Source organism: Epinephelus fuscoguttatus, linkage group LG18, assembly GCF_011397635.1.
Source record: "Epinephelus fuscoguttatus linkage group LG18, E.fuscoguttatus.final_Chr_v1".
NCBI classification, from domain to species: Eukaryota; Metazoa; Chordata; class Actinopteri; order Perciformes; family Serranidae; genus Epinephelus; species Epinephelus fuscoguttatus.
The window spans coordinates 19,802,514-19,825,536 of record NC_064769.1 but is presented as its reverse complement, the minus strand read 5'-3'; the positions used below and the strand labels follow the sequence as shown (position 1 = coordinate 19,825,536).

The following is a 23,023-nucleotide window of genomic DNA, read 5'->3' as shown; positions in this document are numbered from 1 at the left end:
AGTGGATTCTGCTCCGTTTTCCTTTGAGGCACTAGCTGTGAGTTATGAGAACATGCAAATTTGAGTCTGTGTGAAGCACTGCTGTCTTTGTTGTATGACAAATGAGTTAATCTGAATAAGTTGTGACTTTATAGCTTCTTCATATGACCCTCTCTGTGCGAATAACAGCAATTTAAAGCATAATTTTACACCATGAAGAAAATGTCTTTCACTCAAAGCAGAAGCAGTGAAATAATCTAGCGATGACTCTGTGACTTCAACTGTTAGCGCACTTTTAGCCACAAAGTCCCCTGATGAAGCAAATTATCTCAATAATTAGTTATTTGATGTTATTACAGATTCAGTCTGTTTGTGTTCGTCATTATTTTTTAACTGTCATAATGCTATGCAAAGCAGTTGGTCACATTTAAGCCACGTATACGTTGATATACAGATTTCTTTAATGCCTAAGGGGTGAGTTGCATAACTCTGAAGTTCATTCTAACTATGTGGAAGTGAGTTTGTGCCTTAATTGGGCCTTCAAGGAAAATTCTAGTGTGAGTCGTTCATTTCTGCATTCATCATCTCCTTGAAAATAACTGTAACCGCACTAGAGGCCTGTACTGCAAAGTCAACTTACCCCGGATATCTTTTCATTATCTGGCTTGACTAACCCTAACATCGGCCGTCTGGATAACGGGTACTACAAACCTACAAATTTTAGATTGGCCTCTATCACTGGAAATGACATCAGCAAACATAATGTGCAAATCTAGATACAATTTAAAGTCATATTAAAAACATTTTTAAAGCTCAGCCAGAGAGCCCTGCATCAAGGGATTTACCTTTTACAGCAGGTAGATTTAGGCTGCATCTCGGCCTTTATATTAAACAACTTTACCAGAAATGTAGCCCAACAGAAAGAGGTGGGGTTGGTGGAGGAGCTGCTGCAGCATGTCAGCGAAATAAACGTGATAAGTGTGAAGTTCATGGCTGTGCTCTACACCTGAATATGATTGGATGTTACATATCGGCTGATAGCCACACAGCTGGTGAGCCAGTGATTATGAGGCATGAATGAAACAGCTGATGAAGTTATTTAATGTTTGACGTCAGTGCTTTGCCCAAACTTTTCACCTAAACTTTAAACTTTTGTTTTCCATAACATTTAAGCCGTGCTAGTTAAACGGTAACAAGTCGGCCCCTGTCGACTGCTTCACCAATTTGGTCCAGAATAAAATATCTCAGCAAATATTAAATGGATTGCTGTGAAATTTTGTACTACAATTCACACTCCTAAGAGGACAAATCTTACTGACTGCAGTGATCCCTTGACTTTCTTTTAGCATCACCATCAAGTGAAATTCTTTCTGTTTGGTGCTAATCTGGCATATGTTAGCATGCTAAAACACTAATCAAACAAACAAGCAAAACCATTACACCTGCTTAGCTTCTGCTTAACATTGTCTTTGTCAGCACGGTAGCCTGCTGACATTAACATTTATCTCAAAGCAAAGATCAATGCCTACAGTACCTACAGTACTCACAGAGCGATAACATGGCCATAAACTCTTATGCTCTTGTTAACCATTAGCTTATATTCCCCGCATCTGTCAATCAAATGTCAGTTACGCTGGTAGACACACTAAGTAAGAAGCTTCTGCCAGCTAGTCTGTAAAATTATTGTTGATAAAAAACCAAAAGACTTTTATTCAACAAGTGTGTTTTTAATAATTAGAGTATGTTCATTTCAAGTGTTCATGGGGAAAAAATAGAAAACATCAACAATATCTACTTTATCAATCTAAAAAAAAGCAATAAAACACATTAATGGTATATTTTCATTTTCAAATAAATTATCCATTCATTTGTTTTTAAATAAATACATGTGTTGTGGATGTTAAACCACTTTGTAGGCTACTATAACTGTGTTTTTATCACATAAGAACCAGTCATTAATAGCAAAGCGCTGATAAAAGCAGTATAAATTTACTTTCATACATATCACTAATTATATAACACATTTACATTCCAGCTGAGAGAGGAGAAGCCCTGAATCCCAGCGGTGACAGTGAGCAGGAACAGCTGTAATGTTGTTTTGGGGTCATTGCAGGCCATTGCACTCTGGGTTGTGGGAAATACGTCATTAAGAGGGACTGTTTGTCCCCAGAGTGTTACAGTCCTTTATTTTAACAGAACCTTTTGCCTACTCTCCCTCTGTTTGCTGTCACCTCACATGGACAGCCCTTGTGAAATATGTTAAAGTTTTAAAGGTACAGTTCACTCCAAAATCCAAAATACATATGTTTAATGTTACCTGTAGTGCTGTTTATCAGTCTAGATTGTTCTGATGTGAGCTGCAGTGTGTTGGAAATATTGGCCATAGAGGTGTCTGCCTTCTCTCCTACATAATAGAACTAGATGGCACTCGGCTCGTGGTGCTCAAAGTGCCAAAAAATACATTTGAAAAACTCAACAGCAATGTCTCCTTGCAGAAATCATGACCCGGTTACTAAAGATAATCCACAGAATTGTGTGAGCAGTTTTGTGGGGGAACTATTTTCTTTCTACCAACAATGCCTGTCAGCCATATCACCATGCAGAAGGAAGAGTGCATCTACTCATGGACGAGAGACTCAAGCTCGTGATCGCACGAGATGTAAACATCAGCGGCATCCCAGCTCAGTTGTGCTAGGTGAGCTAGCAGTAGATGTATGCTTCCTTTTGTGTGGTGATACAATTGGTGGGTGTAGTTTGGTAGAAAACAATAGTTCCTTCACGAAACTGCACACACAAGGTCTTTGGATTATCTTGAGTAATTGGGTCATGATTTCTCTATGTAACTTTTTTTTGTTTTCCAACATCAAAACAAAAGGAAGAATATGTATTTCTGATGTTGGGGTAACCTGTCCCTTTAAATGACTATATATGTATTTGAGGTTAGTTTTGGTTGATATGTTCTGTGGATATTTCATTAATTAAGAGTTCAGTTGTTAATAATTAGTGTTGACATCACATACCATATCTCTAATGAACAAAAGCAGGAAACAGCTTTACACTGCTAATGATTTACAAAAGTGTTTCATAAATAGGGGACATGTACATGTTTGACTGAGCGTGTGAACTGATGATTGTAAAGCTATCCATTTAAATAACATCCTATGCCTTTCTTAATTACCTGATATGATGATGTGACATAAACACATTGGACATGAGACATCAGAGCGCAAAATTCACGTCACACTGAGGCACTTTGTTTTCAAAGTCATAACAAGCCATATGTCAATGCTCTGTTATCTGAGTTGCACGCTACGAAGCACATGAACTTTATTGTAACTTAACTGGTGCCGACGATGGTCCCTTGTTCTTTATCAAGTCTCTAATCTCTCAGCTCATACCGCTGGTGTCAAGGTTCATGCAGCTACAGTCTTTCCATAATCAGAGGTGTGTATATGACATCAGTACCCTGCGGCGTACGCCCACTTGCGAGGATCTGACTTAGCGTTGAGTCCATCATCATAGCGAACCACCGCCTGTACCACAGCACCTGTTGATGTGAGGTACTCTGTCTCGTGGTTCTTTGATGCCAAACCATCCAGGATGCTCTGCAAACAGAAGCATATATGAAGACACACAGACTGAGGAAGACTGAATAGGTTTGGCATGTTGTTCATGTCACACAGCAGGGATCAACCATGCTGTGTCTGCCTGTTGGTGTGTAAGATCATTTTGATGAAGAGGATTGGCACCCATTTTTAGTCTTTGAAAACACGTCTCTCAATAAGCAAGAAATCAAAGAAAACACTGTACCATGATGTGCTGTCTGACACACAATCGATGGGATGCCAAAATCCTGCCAGTTGAGTGGTAACATCAGCAACAAAGGATTTTACATCCCAGTAAAATGGTCAAAGTGAGGGTTAGTTCTCCAGTTTCTATTATTCTATTTATGTACAACCACAGATTAGACTATTACCAACCCTTGCTGGCATATCTTTCTTCTTGTGAGAACAACACATCCCTGCAGGTAAACATAATGAACAGTGTCCCAGGTGCCGGTCATGACTGAGGTATAGGGGCTGAGTATTAGCTGGGCTTTTGGTTGAAGGATTATCTTCCTACACACCGTCACCCTGCCATTAGTCATATATATCAGTAGTGTTCGCTGTTTGTGACACTCACTTTGTCAAAGTCTGGCTCTGCCACAGTTACGTTTGGACTCAGCTGGTTGTGAAGTCTTGGATCTGACACGGCTTTATCAAGATTGTAGTCGAAGAACAGTGCGTTCAGAATGACCTACAAAACAGCAAACAGGATAACTTCACAGCCAAGGAGTAATTATCTGCTTATGATAAGACACTTTATTTATATGCTACTTTAAATGGTTACAACTGCAGTAACAAATTCTGACCGCAGCTTGTATCTCACCTGAGCGACAGCTGTTGTAATTTTCGTTCCTCCTGACGCTCCAACCACCATCTTAACCCTTTCGTTTTTGTCAAAGAGGATGGCTGGACACATAGACGACATTGGCCTTTTTCCTTTGAACAGAATTTAATGGTTGTGGTTAACAAACTCAAATGAAACAAGTTTATGTCTTTTCCAGTAATCTTTTTTTTTATTGCCTCACAACATTGAATCAAAGCCTGGTCTCATTACCAGGGTGTAAAAATACGCCGCTTGAGCAGTGTCACTGGCGTCTACCGTTCGTCATGTCTTGTCAAGCTCCCTAGGTCATGTTTTTTATTGTTCTCCTTCTTCAGATTTATGTCCTGTTTTATTTTGTTACTGACCTCTCCTCTCATTTCAGATCCCCACTTCCTGTCCTCATGTGTTCCCTGCTTCTGTGATTGTCTGCCCCACCCTGATGTGTTTACCTGTGCCCAAATATCCCCACCTGTGTGCTCCCTGTTCCCTGTGCCAGTTTGTCTTTGTACCATTCCAGCATTTTTCCTAGTGTTAGTGTTCCTTTTTTGAACTCGTCTTTTGCCTGTGGTCCCTTTTAGATTGTTCACCTGTTTGACTACCTACCTGTGTACCGAACCCTTTTTATGAAGTAAAGACTTTTGATTATCCAACTGAACTGTCTCATGAGTCGTGACCTTGAGTCCAGTATCTCTGTGTACCAGTCTTGTCACCATTAAGGATCTTTGCGAGACACACCAGGGTTTCTACCAACTCCAACATAAACCCACCCATGGCATTATAAAAATTCAGAGCAACAGATGTATTTTAAGTAGAGTGACAGTCCGCTTAAGGTGGGTGGGTCCAACAAATAAAGCTCTAGCAAGAGTTCAGACTGGAAGACAGTGCTTGGGCTCTAAGTATCTATCTCATCCTGCCATTCACTCCTTGCATGTATGCTCACTCACTATCTTTAGGTTTCATTGTCTGGGTAGGTCAGTTGAGTCATCAGCTGATTCAACCAATAGCACAGCGACACACCTCCTCTATCAGCCTATCGTCTTACTGCTCCTCATTTTAAACATGATTCTTTCTCTGCTGTAGTTCTTTCTTGCTGCCATCGTGCACACTCTCAACCTCCCCATCACCACCTAGTCTTTATGGATTCATCAGCCTCATGCGCCTCATTAGCCATCAGTCTCAGAGTCATCAGCCACCATCACCTCCACAAAATATCTCCCTCTGGTGTCCAAGTGCCAAAGACTTCTGTTAAATCTTAATCAGCACAAATCATTTGTTAATCTGTACACTCATAGTCTGTATTAAATATTATCTTTACTTCAGTCTTCTGTCTCTCCTGATTGAACTAGCAGAGTCTGGTCTAAGAGACTCATGTTCACCACCAACAAACAGCAACATCAGCTGCAGTGTTTCTGCCACTCAACGCCAAGTGCAATCTTTTCTTAACCAAAATCCAGTAGTTTTGTGTCTAAACCTAACCACTGGCCCTTTCTTACAAACCACTTGTGTCAAGATACAGCACAAAAGGGGCCTCCAGTGTCATTTTAGTAACAACCGTGGCTTCTGCCCAAGCAACAAAACATGACAAGTAGGGAAGAGATAACATTGAATCAAAGTAGATTTAAGGGTGTGTCCACATAGCTTTTTTTTTCTCATCACTTTTCAATTGTTCCCAATGAGGAGAGAGTGCATGCAGCCACCTAGAAGAAAACCACCATGCCCAGCATCTGTTTTGAACCATTTTCTCGCTTCCAGGTGAAAGTCTCTGAACTTTTCAGAAAAGTGCAGATGACGTTACTGCGGCTTCTTTAGCTATACTCCTTTCTACCGTCACAGCAAAGACAGAAAAGCTTGTTTTCAGGTGCAGATCAGCTACCAGAAGCTGAATGTTGCTGGTGAGTGTTGTTGTTTTAACACTGTTGACTTTGTAAGCTTGTTGTTGACTGTGTAGACGACCATCTGTTCGTGTAGCATTAAGTTAGCTACTTAGCTAAAGTCAGTGTCAATATGTCATAGAAACATACTCATGGGAGCAGGTCATTAAAAAAATACTTTCTACAAAGCACTGAGATGAAGCAGCACCATGCCAATGCTTTTCTGTTGAAAAAGAAAAAAAAAGAAAATGTTATGTGGACACAGACCCTATCATGGCTTTTTGTGTGGATACACAGAGATCTATTATTGTGTACTTTATATCTGTAATTAATCACTTTATAAAGACCTGTTATTGACATTAAATTATCTTTTTCTTCTTGATCACTAAAAAAATCCACATTTAATCTACAAAAAAAACATTATCCAGAAGCCAAAAACAAAACATGCAGTGTCAAGAAGGACAGGTTGACCTCTGCGTGACCTTTAATCAGCCTTACGTTTTACAGTCAATCTATAATACTATTTCACTTGAGGACCCTTGTGTGTTTGTGTGTGTATGAGCTAGTGTGTGTGTGTGTGTGTGTGTGTGCGTGTGTGTTTTAATCTAACCGGGCCTGATGAAGTTGTTGGGTGAAGGAGGGACTCCGAAGCCGTTAGTGATGAGCGGCGAGCTGAAGTCATCCATCTCATTGTTGAGAAGTATCCCTGTTGATCCTGACATTACTTTGGAGCCCAAACTGCAGGAAGACAATCACAGTTGAGATATCAGAGGAGTTACAGGCACAAGACTTATTAACCGACATTGGTAAAGGTGATTTGTAGGGTCATACAACTGGTTGATGGTGCTGGTGGCGGCCACGGCACTTCCATCTTCTGCCACCACAGAGAGGTGTGAGGTCCCGTGGTTTTCAGGCATGTAAAACTCTGGCTCGTAGTAGTTCATGTGATGAGTGGTGTCATCTGTGATCTTTTCCCGGAGGTCATCGGCATAGTAACTTGAAGTCATGTTTTGGATGAGCTTTGGAAGAGAAAGTGGGATGTGAAATCAATCAGTAAATATTACAGGAAGTATTGTTTGGTGTTTTTGATTTATTTATTTTTTAAATAAAGTATTTCTTCACGTTCTGGGGAATTTTACAACTGTTCTTACTAATCTACGACAGGCAAAGTCTTGCATGCTTTTAATTATGTCTCAAGTCACTCATGTCTGTGTGATAACGTAGCAGAGACTTAATGGTTTCCCCGAAGTTGAGAGGCTTGTCGAATTATGCTGAATATGTGATTATTTAGATATTTACTCTTCAAAGTCAATCAAAAAAAAACATTATTCTTATCACAATGCACCAACCAACACAAACCATTTGTCTCCTACAAATTATATACTATAAATTTTTAACAGGATATTTTAGGAGAAACATAACGCCATCTAGAATATGTTTGTTATTATTCTTTTAACATCATAAAGAGGAAACATGGTAACAAATCTGCCAAGTTGGAAAGTGTTGATACTGCATTTAAATCGTATGTATGTCCTATGGCATTACAATTTTTGTTTGTTATAACATAAGCATGAATAAACTGTTTTTATGTTTTGGTTGTTTTTAGGCACACAGTATCAAGTACTGCCTGTTACATGTATTGTCTTCTTTCAAGATACACTGCCATTTTCACCGGAAATAAACGCACTACGTCAGTACAGCAGCACAAATTGACATGGTTTTCCCTTCAGCAACAAACACACATGGTTAGGTTTAGGCAAGAAAAACAGGATTTGGCTTTAGAATCTTATGGGACGTGAACACCACTCTCTCGGGTGAAAGTTGATTTTGTTGGACCTATTTACCACCACTCCCTCCCGCCCCACTCAGACTTTTGCCGTCTTAACTTTTGTCCTTGTCCCACAGCATATCCCCCTGACGCCGCTGGACACTGATAAACCTTTACGGCAACTGACCACATATCATGCTGATGTTAAAGGACAGCTTTTTTCATTTATTTCTGACGCTGCAAGTCACTGCCCACGGGCCAGATTTCGACATCTTTGGAATGAGAGTGGGCTCAACAGGAAATGTTTTAACTAACTCCAGAATTTTCAGCTCAGAGAACACTGATTAATTTCCTGTGTGACACTTCAATTGAGTCAATTGAGTTATTTCAATTACAAAGTTGTGTGCTAGTACTGTCGCCTAGGTGTCGCATATTATGCTAGTGACATATGTCATATGATGAATGTGAAGTATGTCACATTAAGTTACATCACATCAGTAACAAACCAACTTATTTTAAGCTAAACCATGATGTTTTTTCTAAACCAAACTACGCGCTACTGTTGCCTTACCTTAAGGAAGTACACCTAAAAGCAATGTTTTTTTTAATACCTTATAAGTTTGTGTTAAAAAGAGACTGTGTGCATTTAACGAGTGGAAACTGTACATTTCCTGTGAAAATGGGAGTTTATTTTGAAAAGACAGATTGCTTGTAACTAGTGTAAATTGACATGGTGTCTCTTAGCATCCAAAACTGGTGTTGGAGGTGTACCTGGGGCATTATAGGTTTTTTTAGGATATTTTGGGGCCTTTTTTTGCCTTGGCTTGAATTTGAGCCCCCTGCCGCTGCAGCAAGGATATAGCCTTTGTACATGGGGCAGGTGAGCTAGTGGGCTAGTGTTGTAGTTTGAGGTGTAGTGCCACTGAGCAGGTGTTGGTATTGGTGAGTTGGGAGTGAGAATGTGTTCTTTAAAAACATTTTTTAACACTACTGTGTGTAAAATTTGAGAATGTCTGATTTTGGCGCCCCCCCCCTGTGGTAGCACACTGCTACTCTCTTTTAAAATTGTTATAATGAGTGCTAACAAGTGCAAGACATTTTTTCCCTGTGTACATGAGAAGCTGCTGCTGCCTCAGGATAAGTGGCACTAAAATAGTGTGGTGCCCCAAAAACTAAAACTGTGTGAAGCAGAGACCATGACCTTACATCTGTGATGTTGAGAAACTTTGGATCTCCAAGTAAAGTCCTCTTTGCATAAGCAAAGCGGAAAGCCTCCACGATGCGATGGTAGGTTAGGATCTTTTTCTCAGTGTTTGCCATACTGTCTGAGGTGAAGTTGTACCCTGTAGACAATGAAACAATTATCAGTAACTGAGTTTAAACCACAGCTTCACTCATCTGTCTTCATTCAGATGGCTGCTCAGGTAGGTAAGGAGACAGCTAAAATGGACTTGACCCGGCCTTTTCCTGTGTTTTTATTTAGTCTAAAAGCTGCCGTGACCAGACCATGGGTATTAGCCTGAGCTGACAGCCACAGGGGGAAACAGAAGGGGCGGCTGAGGGAACCAGAGAGTTTTTGGTTTGATGGGTTTCAGCTGTCAACAGAGGCAAGAGTCACGGTAAATCAGCAGAATGAAAGTTTTGGGCAGTCACTGAAATGTGTGCGCAAAGCCTCCACCATCCGACTGTGTCCAATTAGAGGTAAATTGGTGAGATTAGTGTTAGCGTGTGAGGCAGGGGGCCGCAGTGAGTGGGTGGCCAGTCAGAGGAAAGGAAAGGTTCAGAGAGATTAATTACTTTAGAAGGAAGTTTCTCGTCTAATCCTCAGAGGCAGACACTGTCACTGTACTGAAAAGTAGCAGAGAGGAAGAGGAAGTGTCTTAAACATGGACAGTTTCTGCAACGACCAGCCAACGTAGGAGAAAGTTAAATCAGACAGAGTACACAGGCGTGATTAGATGGCGACAGACCAAGGTAGCAACAATGTGATTGGCAAAATGTTCATGAACTTAGCTGATCAGACTCCTGTGAGTCTCTCAGGTGTAAAGACACAGACAGCAATTATGTTCAGATCGTCATAACTTCAATCAGACAAAAGACCTTCTGTCAGGGTTACAGAGTCGTTCCCTCAGTGGATTTAACTTCATTCTGATTCGGAGGAAGTTAAATGTTGATATTGTTTCAGTAGCTTATTGCTTTATGCCATTCTAAGGTACCATCTGTCAGTGTTGCAACAGAGCTCATACCAAAACAACAACGTTTAGCAGTCTCACCATTGGTTATGTGCTAGATTTTTCCTTAGCACCTAATTAATATGGTAATCAGTGAGCCTTAGGTGTTTTTTTTTAAATGTGATGTGATTACATTTGGACAGAAGCTAGCTGTTTTTCCTTGTTTATAGTCTTTATGCTAAGCTATATCAGCCAGCTGCTAGTCATAGCTTCATAACTTACCATACATTTTATTTAACTCATCTGAAAAATGTCTAATTCTCCTTCCTTCTTTTCTTACATTTGTAGCTAATAAAACCACAGCATTACAGTTACATAACTGCCAGACAATCCAACTGCCAGAAAAATGTTGGCATTGTACATTAATGCAAACCATGAATATGTTGCATTTGTAAATTATTACGTAGCGGAACTTTAAGTTTCTTTATATTTCAACAACGCTGTAATGTGTGGTTATGTTTGTGCTCTTGTTTTTGATTTGAAAAACCTCATGTTTTGGCTTAAACTACCTGGATTTGGTGGCACAATGCTGCCAATATCTTGCTAACAACTAGTCTTGCTGTTGGCCACAAACAGTGGTCTGCAGCTTGAGCCATCTTGCTGAGGTGTCAAGCTATCCACTATGCCCTCCTCCTCTCAATAGTAAAGTCAACTTATGCATGTAATGACAACTATGACACTTTAGAAACAGTGATATGATGAAACGTACAGATGTAAATTATCCCTGGTTTGCAGAACCATGTGGGCTATGCATGAACATCTGTACCAAATTTCATGGCAATTATTGTTGATACATTTCACCCAAAACCACATGTTTAGTGTGTCATAAAACAGTAGACAGGTTCCCATAAGAACATTGAGGCAGGTTTGGCAAGTTGTGATCATTCCTCCTGTTCATACTTACCATGAAAAGATTCCTTTTCTAGTGCACCTTCAGTTTAAGAGATAAAAAAACTACAACCCCATGTTCTGTGCAAAAATGTTCTGTGATGCTGGCTCTGTTCTGTGCTTGGGAGGGTCTTTGCTGCTGCTCTGCCTGCCTTAGGCTTTTCTATGTAGGTGCATGGAAGGGCAGAGAGGTGTGCTCTCTCTGTCTCAGGTTTTCTGCATTTGCACATGGAAGGGCAGACAGGTGTGCTCTCTCTGCCTTATGCTTTCTGTGTAAGCCAGAGGAAAGGCAGGGGCCCCAGAACAGAGCCATACTGGCAAATACTGCATATGGAAATAAAGTTTTCTTTGACTATAGTGTTTCTGACTGAATTTATTTTAAGATTTCTAATGCACTTTAAATGTAAAAATCTCTGACAGAATGGGATCTTTGAATGGCCAGCATCAACAGGAGGAATGATTACAGCAAGCAAAACCTCTTCCAGTGTTCATATGGGTACCAGACTATTTTGAGATGGAAATTGTGAATTATAAACCCGTCCTTTATGATACATCACCTGGAAAAAATAAATGCAGACTATGTCCCAGATTTTGTGGCAATCCATGAATTAAATGTTAAGATATTTTGGTCTGTTGCTATTCCTACAGCCGAAAAACTACTTGGTTAGGGTTGTGGATGTATTGTGGTCGTGGTTAAAAACGGCAACATTGACTGTTACACGGGAGGCTGTGTGGTGCTATAGCAATGTCACACATCTTCTGCCTTTGGTTCTTTAGGAGAAGTCATATGTATCTAAGGGAAGGGATGCAGTTATATGCTATATGATATTTTAAAAGTACTGCTTGTAAGTACTTTGTAAAACACAGAGCCAGAAAGTAGTTCATGATATTCTTAGATAACTTGAAGTCAACAAACCTTTTTGTTTTATTTTAAGAGTAGATTTGCTGTACAGTAGATCAACATGCTGCTCACAGCAGAGTCTCAGAGAGTGACTGGCAAAGTGAATGCAGCTCACATTGAAGCACTCCCACTCGGGATGGTTTTGGACAAAGCATCAAGGCTTACCATTCAAGATGTTTAATATCAGCGAGAGCACAGGGCCGCTAGCGGGGGCATTGGGAACAGCCATGGTGTACTCCCCCACGTTCACCCTTAAAGGGTTCTCATCCAAGACAGCCCCATAATCCTTCAGATCCTCCATTGTGATGATACCGCCTAAACACGGATTGACACACACTGTGAATGCACACTTGGACAGAACTGGAAATACAAATCCTCCTTAACATACAAATTAGCTTTGCAGAGAGAGGTGGGTGTTTGTGTATTTTTATTATATGTCCTTAAGTCTATTTAGCAAATGACTAAAATGATCACAGAAGTTGCAATAATGATATGATGATAAAGTCCCTGTGTAAGAGATTAATGTGCTTCGTGGCTACAGAAACATGATCTAATCTGCAGAAATAGCTGTTTGGATTGTAAAATAAACTAAAAAGATTACAAAATTTTGTATCTTTTTTACTGTTAATGACAAAAGTGGAAACTTGCTATTGCTACTATTTGTAGTGGACTATTTCATCTAACAAAGAAAATGAGCTTTTCAACAAGCACTATGATGTGACTTCAGACAATTTGGTTATACAGACATTGAAGGGCTTTTAGTACAACAAATATGAAACTGGAGACTGTCCTGTGATGTAACCACATCAGCCACAATGCAATATCAGTGTGTATGATGCAGTGGAGCACATGACATGAGGAGTTTGGTGAAACAGGTGAACTGTGCCAGATTTATCAACACATTCTCACTCCCAGCATGCAAATACTGACGCCTGGTCAGTGGCCCTATGGGTCAAACTATAATGCTCTAGTCCCCATCCAGTGTCAGTTTTATACACTCAGGGACAGCGTGTCAATATACGTATGTAGAGTTTATGCTTGTTAAATGTTTACAGTCTCTTTTAAAAGTAAATTAAGAGCAGAGGTAAAAACTAAAGTTCAGGTTTAAGTTCCATCCATCCATCCATATTCAACTGCTTATCCGAAGCTGGGTTGCAGAGGCAGCATGCTGAGCAATGTGCTCCAGACGCCCCTCTCTCCAGCAACGCCTTCCAGCTCCTGCTGGGGGATCCTGAGGCGTTCCAAGGCCAGATGAGATATATAATCCCTCCAGTGTCTTCTGGGTCTGCCCCAGGGCTTCCTACCAGTGGGACGTGCCCGAAACACCTCCAACAGAAGGCACCCAGGAGGCATCCTGATCAGATGCCCCAGTCACCTCACCTGACCCCTTTCGATGCGAAGGAGCAGCGGCTCTACTCCTACTTTACACCACCCTTTAGAGGAAACACATTTCTAACTCTTGTATCCGCGACTTCCTTCTTTCAGTCACTACACAGAGCTCATGACCAAAGGTGAGGGTTGGGATGAAGATGGACCAGTCAGGTTCAGCTCCCTCTTCATCAGGACAGTCCGGCGCAGCACCCATATTAGCTACTTCAGGTACCATGCCAAACCTCTAATCCATCTCATGCTCCATTCTACCCTCACTCATGAACAGATACTTGAACTCCCTTGCTTGGAGTGGTAACTCTCTCCCAACCTGGAAGGGGCTATCCACCGTTCTCCGGCAGAGAACCATGGCCTCAGATTTAGAGGTGCTGACTCTCATCCCAACAGCTTCACACTCGGCTGCAAACCATTCCAGTGCATGCTGGAGGTCATGGTGTGATGAAGGTATGGGTTTAAGCAACAAAAATACGTGGTTAGGTTCAGAAAAAAAACACCATGGTTTGGCTTAAAATATGTCACTTGATAGCTATGGTAATGTAACACGTGACACATGTGACTAGCGTACTATTTTACACATTAAACAATCAGTTTCATATGTGAAACGAACAGCGCTTTCCAGGTGAAAGTTTGCTTAATCCATACACCTCACCTCCAGCCCTCCCTATGCAGACTTTCTTTCTCTTTATACTACAGCAAAAAATGCAAACACCTAGTGTGTCTCATATCGTCACTAAAGGGTGCCTCAGTACGTCAGTATCTGACCCTGAGGGCCACTGACTAAGCATCAATATATGATGAATGGGGAGTGAAACAGCAATGGATTTATTCCATATACCCTTGACCAGACCGCCATGATTGATTGAAACTAGGATACATTTATCCGAAAATGATGATGAAACGATGACCAGACACACGCACAGACTCACAAACAATACCAGCCATGCCGTTGCAGCTGATAAATATTACCTGCTGCCTGAATATCATTCACAAGGTTCTGAGCCAGTTCTCCTTGGTAGAAAGCATCAGGACCCTCTTCTGCTATTTTCCTGTAGGTTTTTGCAAGCTTGGTAAATTTGATGGTGTCGTTTTCTTTAAGGACGTCATCTTTTTGTCCACAAAACACTTCACTGAAATAGAGAAAAAAATAATTTAAGATGCTAGCAAAGCTTGCTTTAAGTGAGTTTTATCATCTTAGGTCAATGCTTCTCACCATAGCGCTGTGTCAGCAATGATGGTAGTTTTGTGCCTGGACAGAGCGATGGCAAGTGCCCTGCCCAAAGGAAAACCTGTTTCTGCAAGCTCAATGCTCGGTTGGAACAAGTCCTTCCAAGGTAGTTTGCCATGTCGTTTGTATGCCATTTCATAACCACGAATCTCCCCTGGTACAGCAATAGACAACCCTCCTACCAACCATGGAAGCAAAGGAAACAAAGACTTAGATTATTGCCTCATAAGTTATTAGACATTATTCTAGGGCACTGGTATACTCTTTTTCTAGAGTCTATCAAGCTCTCAGAGAATTTACACACTCTCTTTTGTCGTCACTAGCACAAGGTCATCCTCTTTCGTGATAACGTTAGCTTTAATTTCCATCAGCTCATTTCCATGTCTGATAGCACTGGTTAAACATTACCTTTCTGGGATAAATCTGTACTGTTCCCAAACATGTTTTCTGTTGCGTTGTGTGGTGCTGTCTCCCTGGCATCAATGGTCTCAACCTCCCCTGTGTGGAAATGCATTTAGGAACCAGATAATTAGGAAGTTGTATGAGTTTGTTTCATCAGTGGGAACATAAACAACAGAAGACTTTGTGGTAGAAACATATCTGAGACTGAAGGTGTACCAGTTGTGGCGTTGTAGATAGTGAAGAAAACTCCTCCTCCGATGCCCATACTGTGAGCGTTCACAAGTCCAACACACAGTAAAGCAGCTATAGAGGCATCTACTGCAGACCCCCCCTTTTTTAGTATGTCTCTGTGGTAAAATTAATTAAAACACACACAAGGAGGGAAGGGGTGGAGGATTAGTTTTTACACTTAAGACTTAAGACCCCATATTGGCAAAGAATAAAGCAGGTTCACAGGGATTTGCATCGATATGGCTGTATGTGCAAGCAATCTTCATGCTTCTATGTTCATGCATATGAGTCTGTCAACAGCAGAGCAATGTGTCTGTCCTGGAGGATGTTTCAGTGTGTAAGCTCTCACCTGCCGACCTCTGAACACGGCCCAGCATCTGCTGCCACAGCTGCCTTCAAGAACACCTGCTCACTTGGTCGCTTCATTTTTCCGACGCCAAAGAAGACACCCACGAATGTGGCGGCGGCTGCCAACAGCAGCATCGCCAGCGCCACAATTATTGTCTTCTTTGCCATTTTTTTTTTTACAGCTGAGCGACAATAAATGCTCTATTTAATGCCTGTCAAGAGAAAAAACATTATTTGTTTGAATTTAAATGTTTACATTTAAAATGAAAATGCAGCTGAAAATAGCTGTGCTTTATAAAAAAAGGAAGCAAGCAAACCCAAAACACACATAGATGATACATAATTATCTGCAGAATCAATAAATATCCATAAATTTCAAGCAATATGATACCTCAATCCTCATTTTAAGGTTTAATCTTTGAAACCTATGTGTTGAAACATTTATTACATGAAAAGATTATACATATTAATGACTCCAATTTAGCTGGAACTTGATATAACAGTACTAATACACAAAACCTACAGAGTATTTATGTGGAAAAAACAGCTTGTTCACAACTAGGTGCCACTTATGTCAAATATTTTCATGCATTTGTTCAGTTAATGTGAAGTTTATGCGTATATATAAATTAAAACCAGGAATCATTTTTACAAGCAAAACATCCGGATGTCTTCACAGTCACAACAATGAGGACAGTTAATCCTCTATCCCCTATTATTTTCATCATCATTACTGGATGTTCGACCAGAGTGATTTTTAAACTCTGATTCCCAGCAGCACGGAAGCCTAACATCAGCTTATTACCATGGAGTTGCATCTGTTTGTTGTGTTACAGCATGTACCAACAGGTGAGTAATGTTAAATGTATAACTAAGTAACTACAATGGTCAATAGTCCAAGTGCGTCAGAAGTTAGTTAGGGAATCACTGGCTTATGCATAGTCACGGCTCACTGCTTGTCTTTACTGCAGAAGAAAATGGCAACTGAAAAGATGGTGGAGATATACCAAATGAGCCTTACTGCCACCTGCTTTGAAACACTTGCCCACTCAAAATTCAATGCCATCAATGTCTGGCGCTTTTAATTGAGATATCAGCTGTTCTGTCAGCTTATTACATTTAACTAATAACATGCCGACACCAAAAGGCAACCTCCGAGGCTGAAGTGCCACAAACTGCTGTTCCCTAAATGGCCACTGGGGGTTGGCTCCAGAACAGAGTGAATCCCCATAGACTCCAATGTTAACATGCCCGACTGTACAGCAGAAATAAACAACTTTACAGCCTGGTACAAAAAACAGTTTTGGTCTCTGTAGCTAATTTCAATATTTATGACAAGTGTACGGGGTGAATTGTTTTATAAACCATCCATTTACATTTTATAAAGACTTAAAAGTAGGCATATTTAAGGATGGGGCCATCTGAGTGACAGGCTGTCTGTGAGGTGTCACCACAGTCTATGACACCCAGCCACCTCTCACTCCTCAACAGCTCCAACCTCTCTTCTAAATATGGTCACTTCTGACTCCGAAAAAACTAAGATGGCAATGGCTGAAATGCCGAGCTTGAGGCTTCAAAATGGCAGTCCTCAAACCAATGGGTGATGTCACAGTAGCAACGTCCATTATTTATAGTCTTTGGCCAACACACCTTCATTGTTTGCCCATCATCTCGCTGCTGACTCTTTAAATATGATTGTTCATGCTGCTGTTGTGCGCACCCCCAGATTTATCAGCTTCATCAGTGCTCATCAGTGTCATCAGAGTCATCAGCCGCTGCCACCAGTGTCTGGACTGCATGGTGTGATTTATTTTGCTGCTGCCCAGTGCAGATGAGATTAAACATTCTCCCTGTAGCGTCCAAGTGCCAAAGTCTTTCTGTTAAAACGTAATCATCACATATCATCTGTTAATCTGTACACCTGTAATCTGTAGTAAACAATTATCTTTACCACATTCACCTGTCTCTCCTGATTGAAATGTAGCCTTGAGCCATAATCCTCAAGCAAAGCTACAGAGCTCTGAGAAACCAATTTCTTGATAACCCCACACCACTGTCAAACTTGTTGTCTTCACCAACCAATTCTGTGACTCAGGTGACATCACTTGAGGCAATTTTAAGATTTTGCGCACCTCCCCGTGGAGCAACAAAAGGCTTTTAACAAAGTTTTTCACAGATGCAGTAGTACTCCCTCTCAGACATGTAAACAGACGATGTGTAAAATCCGTGGAGTTGCCCTTGAGCAAATGTAGAAGTCACTGAGCTGTGATAAAATAGACAGCACAAACATGATGGTGTTCATCATAATGTTTTGTCTAGGTAATGCACTGTCATGTCAGTACAAACACAGGCTGCTTGATTAATTTGAAGACAACTCAAGCACCAAGCTGCCAAACTTCAACCAAAGGATTTAACACCAATCAGCACCTGCATATCTCTCTCTGACATATCCACATCAAATAAGACTAAAAGTAAAACTGTTAGCTAAGAATTAACCCAGCTAAGCTGATCTGTGGGCAACAGGTCAAATTATATGGAGGCTCTAATGGCAGCAATATAACCCTAAACTCACTTTAAACTGTTTAACTTCCTGGTTGTAAACAAATCCACTACACCTCTACTGACATCGTTAATACCTCACTGCTTATCAGGCTACAGTGGAAACACTACAGTAAGAAGTTTAATACAGTCTGACACAGAGGGCTTGAGGCTTCTTCGTGTCAAACATCATACTGAGCTTCTTTTTAAATGACATTGCCAGAATGTTTAAATGAAGGTTGATTAAGTGGATGAAAATACTGTGCTACTCTGTCACACTGAATGTATGTGGTTAACTAGCCTGCAACTGTCCATCAAATAAATACCTATGCAGGTCTCAACAACAGGGATTGTCCAGGGCGAGTAGACACCTTGTCCAGAGGTGGGTCATGACACAATGGGCCCCTGAGCCAAACACATAAAAGGTCTAAAGTCCTACATATAAACTGAGGGGATAGGAACACTCACTTAAAATGTGTCATGATGGTTTCTTTCTTGTGACATCTTCAAAGTGAATGTTTAAGCTCTTCCTTCAGTTGTTCTTTTTTAGTACTTTTTTAGGAGGGACTCTTTTACTGACATGAATGACTAAGCCCTTTGTCAAGAAAGGCAAAGTTATTGACAGCAACTTCAGGAAGAGGTTCTGTCTTAGAGGCTGTCTGACCCCTTGGGCCCCTGAGCCTGGGCTTTGTAGGCCTGTTTGGTAGTACACCCAAGGCCACATTGGGCTAGTAAATCTAGCAACTCACTTGCCTTATCAGGCATGTGATAAAAAGAATTGATGGTCCAGTGTGTAAGATTTTGAGAGATATATTGGCAGAAATGGAATATAACAAAAGTATTTTCTTTGATGTATAATCACATTTTGTTTTCTTAGAATGAGCCATTTATATCTACATAGGGATGGTGTCCTTGTTTATGGAGATCACCATGTTCTTTCAGTAGTCCAGAACAGACAAACCAGACACTGGCTTCATATAGGGCAATGCACATTTTTGCATCAGCCATTGTAGATAGAGGCCCATCTGCAGTGTCCGAGTTACACTGATTTGTAACGTAAAACCAGTTTATTTAGTGGTAGTTGAAGAGACCTCTTTGGATAATTCAGCTCCTGATAAAAACCTCCTGAACGTCTGGATCAGGAAAAGGTGAGCACACATGAAGTTAATAGGGAAATTAGAGGGAGCATGCGTTGGGTGAGCCGCCTGTCTCCGAAATGTCAAACACTGTTACAGATACATTTATTTGTAACATGAAACTGCTTTATTCAGTGTTTTTACAAGTTTTAATCACCTGATCAGTTTGTTTTGGAGAGGAAGAGACATTTGCGAATAATTCAGCTCATGGTAAAAACCTCCTGAACAATGAACACTGACGAGATTCTAGCGAGAGAATCTACAGAATAAAACAGGAAGCTGATTAAACACGAATGAACCACATGAAACAAGGAACACAAAGAGAAAACTCCAAAACAAAGTCCAAACAACCCAGGATCATGACAATGGCAGCAGTTACTACCAAAATATGACAAAGCTTAAATACCTGAACCAGCTGGAGTCTCTCTACTCTGAAACCATTTAAATTGTACTGTTATTTCCACTTGCCGCATGTCTCTGTTGTATCTGACCTATTAAACCAAATGTTGTCAATGTTACTGTATGATACATGCACTTTTTTAACGTGTTGGTAAACATATATTGTAAATTCATATTTACTATCTGCTCTGTGTCTGGGCCTTTGATCACAAGCTTCAGATAGCTTATCAGGGTGTCCCATTTCACATCTTCATTATGTCTGGTGGACTGTACTTGTATTGCACCTGTTTTATGAATGAACAAATGGGACGTCCCTCTTAAGGAACATGTACACCATAAATTGATACAGAGAACGCAGAATCGGTGCATAAAAATTCACCAAGATGCAGAAAATTAAGTCTTTTCTTGCAGAGGACTCCCATACCTGCCAATTCATATTTTCTCCCCAAATACTGAATATAAAACATATGCCCTTGCACATAAGCATTTCAATTACTCTGGAAACAGGAGTTTAGTTGGGTACCGCTGGCAGTGTGCTGATAGTTTAAGAGCAAGGCGGGTAAAACAGGGTTCATTTTTTAAATGTACATCAAGTTTCTGAAAAACTTTTGGCTTTTCTGTTATTTGATTACCGCTAATAAATAAAACAATTTGTATAGGGGCAAGTGAAAATTAACTTCAGGCAAGTAAACTTCTTGCTTGTCCCAGGAAAAAACATTAACTTTAAACCCTGCTATGTTGAAACATACATCTAAAATAATGCAGTCAGCTCAGACAACAGAAGGATTTGGTTCTGCTGGCATATAAACCTCTGAATAATTGTGCTAAACCAAAGTTGTCTGAATCATGCACTGAGAAGGTTTGTATGTCTGAGATGATCTGACTGTGAGGCAGTGAATCCTCCTGGCTCTGCTTTTAGCAGCCAATAAGACAAATAGAAAAAAAGCCAAGAGTATTTTAGCTTAAAACATTCCCCCCATTTGCTCCAAACCCCTAAAGCCTACTGTCATGCAGATTCTTTGGTCTGTCAGAGGAATGAAACCAGATTATGTAACAGGCACGTGAATTGATTTAGTCACACAGCATAAGCGCTACTGTTGAACATTACAGCACACACACCATTTATATAAATTGTCGCCTGCCTTCACATCTTTAAGTACAAAGTAACTTTACCAATTAAAGGATAAAAGGATGTTTGTGAGGTTAGAGACACCATGAGGAGAAATTTGAATCCTAGTCTTGGCTTTGGATTCAACATTGTACCACCTGGATGTTTGAGATAAACCTTCCCAGAGATGTAAAACAAGTTTCTATCTTACCTTGGTTTCTCTCGGCGACAGCCTGCTCACTGTGTGTGTCTGCCCAGATCTGCAGCAGCTGATAGCTAATAGGCTTACTGTGATTCTCAATATGTAACTATCACCAGGTCATTAAACTTTAACCCACCCCACCATAAAGCACCTATCTTGTGTCTCTAAGGGGACGGACACAGAAGAAACAACTTGAGACGATATTCAAGTTATCACTGAAATAATTAGTCATCTGTACTCAATCTTCACATACCTTTCTTAAATACCACTGAGCAATTGCATGACCTTGAAACTGAGAGGAAGCAGCACGTCACTGGATGAATAGATCTCTATATGCTCGGGTACTTTTCTGTGAGAAAGATTAACTAACAGTAGTTTGCTGGTGGCTCATTTTAAATTGATGACATATTACTCTAGGAAACAACACTTTCACAGAATGATAAAGTAGGGACCTGTTCCAAAGCTCTGAAGCAAAGCAGCTCGAGAAAAAAAAAATATTGGTTTTCGTATGACAGCTCACAAAGCCTTTGATATTTAAGTTTCAAATAAAGTGCCTCCTCACCAGGAAAATGTAGGCTTTCGGGGCTGCGAGGGAGAAGAACACATCCGCCATGAGAGGATGAAAGGAGAGCAAACAGCAGGGGGACAGTGTGATGGGGTGCAGAGCTGGATGAGAAGGGTCAGTTAAAAGCAGCAAGGCTAATAGGGTGAGACCAGCAGGGACAGGGCAGAGGACTCTCAACTTTGACATGGGGACACCAGGAGCAGCTAACTGAAACCTATATAGATTAAAATCCCCTTTGAATTCACCTTTAAGTTTGAGCTTAACTCCTAGACTGCACCGTCTCATGTAAAGCTCCAGCAATAAAACAATTCATGAAGAAAATGGAGAAAAACTAAGTGCTAAAAATCTAATTTGTTTAAGCTCCAGATGCCTTGAAGGCACTCAAGTAGGGGCATGTATGCAGTTTGAGAAAAAGCCCTGACAGTCAGCCTTGAATTGATTCCCAATTAACCAGTTATATAAGTTACTTTTTTCCGCCACAACATATTCCACTATAGCAAAATCAGGCATTAAATGTGTATCGTTGTGCAGTTTTATCCTCCAGTTTCCAAAAGAAAAGGTAATAGCACCATCCATTGAGTCTTTTTTTTCATTCATTTGGTCCCTGCATTGGACATTTAGTTCCAGCTGTGATAACACCAACACTTAATGTTTGTGTTATCACAGCTGTAGCCCATCAGCTCTACTAAATATCCAAAGTTAGTTACATAGCTCAGTTTCAAACAGAAACTTAAAGAAGGGCATGGAATGTAAGAAAATATGACATTCATCTGGGCTGGTAAAAGCTAACAAAACATGGTTAACTCTGGTGGAAAACTGTTTTACTTAAATGACAAGTCAGTGGCTATTTTTTGGACTCCCATCTTCTATTTCACAAGACTGAGACGTGACTGTGAGAGGGCCAACGTGGCTTATATATATATATCTGGCCACACACAATGACAAAAGCTTGGTTTAATACTTAGTATAAAGGTTAGAATTGACAATGTCTTTCCTGTAGATGCAGAAAATATTTTAGCCATTTACACCTCAAGCCTAACATTTGTGTAGTGGACTGTATCTGCTAAACCAGCAGCTGCACCAGCTGTATTGTTCTGATTTCTTCCTTTATTCAGCGAATGCAAAACAAAAAAACATCCACTGTTTTTTCATCCTTTTGTTTTTCATGCAAAAAAAAAAAAAAAAAAAAAGTCGTCTGCAACCACTGACAAAGCGGCTTTATGATATGCGCTGTCATGTTTGTCTTTCTTCTTGTACATCACTTCTGTCTCCTTTTTCTTCCCTTGTAAATACAATTACTTTGGTTATATAAAGAATGCATGTCAGAGCCTGATAATAAATGACACATCTGTGCTGTGGTGGTGCCACGACAATCATCAGGCTGTAAATCAATTCGTATGCCGCTGGAGGCATG

At 40.5% G+C, this 23,023-nt stretch overlaps 1 protein-coding gene across 2 annotated transcripts; it reads right to left on the bottom strand.

The window, feature by feature from the left end:
* Positions 1–1,685: 1,685 nt before the first annotated feature.
* On the bottom strand, positions 1,686–21,262 carry ggt1b (gamma-glutamyltransferase 1b). 2 transcript variants are annotated; one of them, XM_049603535.1, is made up of 13 exons: positions 21,054–21,262; positions 15,663–15,873; positions 15,299–15,429; positions 15,089–15,178; positions 14,666–14,858; positions 14,422–14,582; positions 12,232–12,381; positions 9,253–9,389; positions 7,110–7,297; positions 6,889–7,016; positions 4,408–4,520; positions 4,162–4,275; positions 1,686–3,584 (listed from the first exon to the last, which is right to left on the bottom strand). In XM_049603535.1, exons 2-13 carry the CDS (start codon positions 15,827–15,829, stop codon positions 3,438–3,440), a joined length of 1,719 nt encoding a protein of 572 aa, XP_049459492.1. In that variant the 5' UTR covers positions 15,830–15,873; positions 21,054–21,262; the 3' UTR covers positions 1,686–3,437. The 2 variants fall into 2 exon arrangements, with proteins under 2 accessions (XP_049459492.1, XP_049459493.1); XM_049603536.1 differs by lacking the exon at positions 21,054–21,262 and adding an exon at positions 17,312–17,524.
* Positions 21,263–23,023: the final 1,761 nt, after the last annotated feature.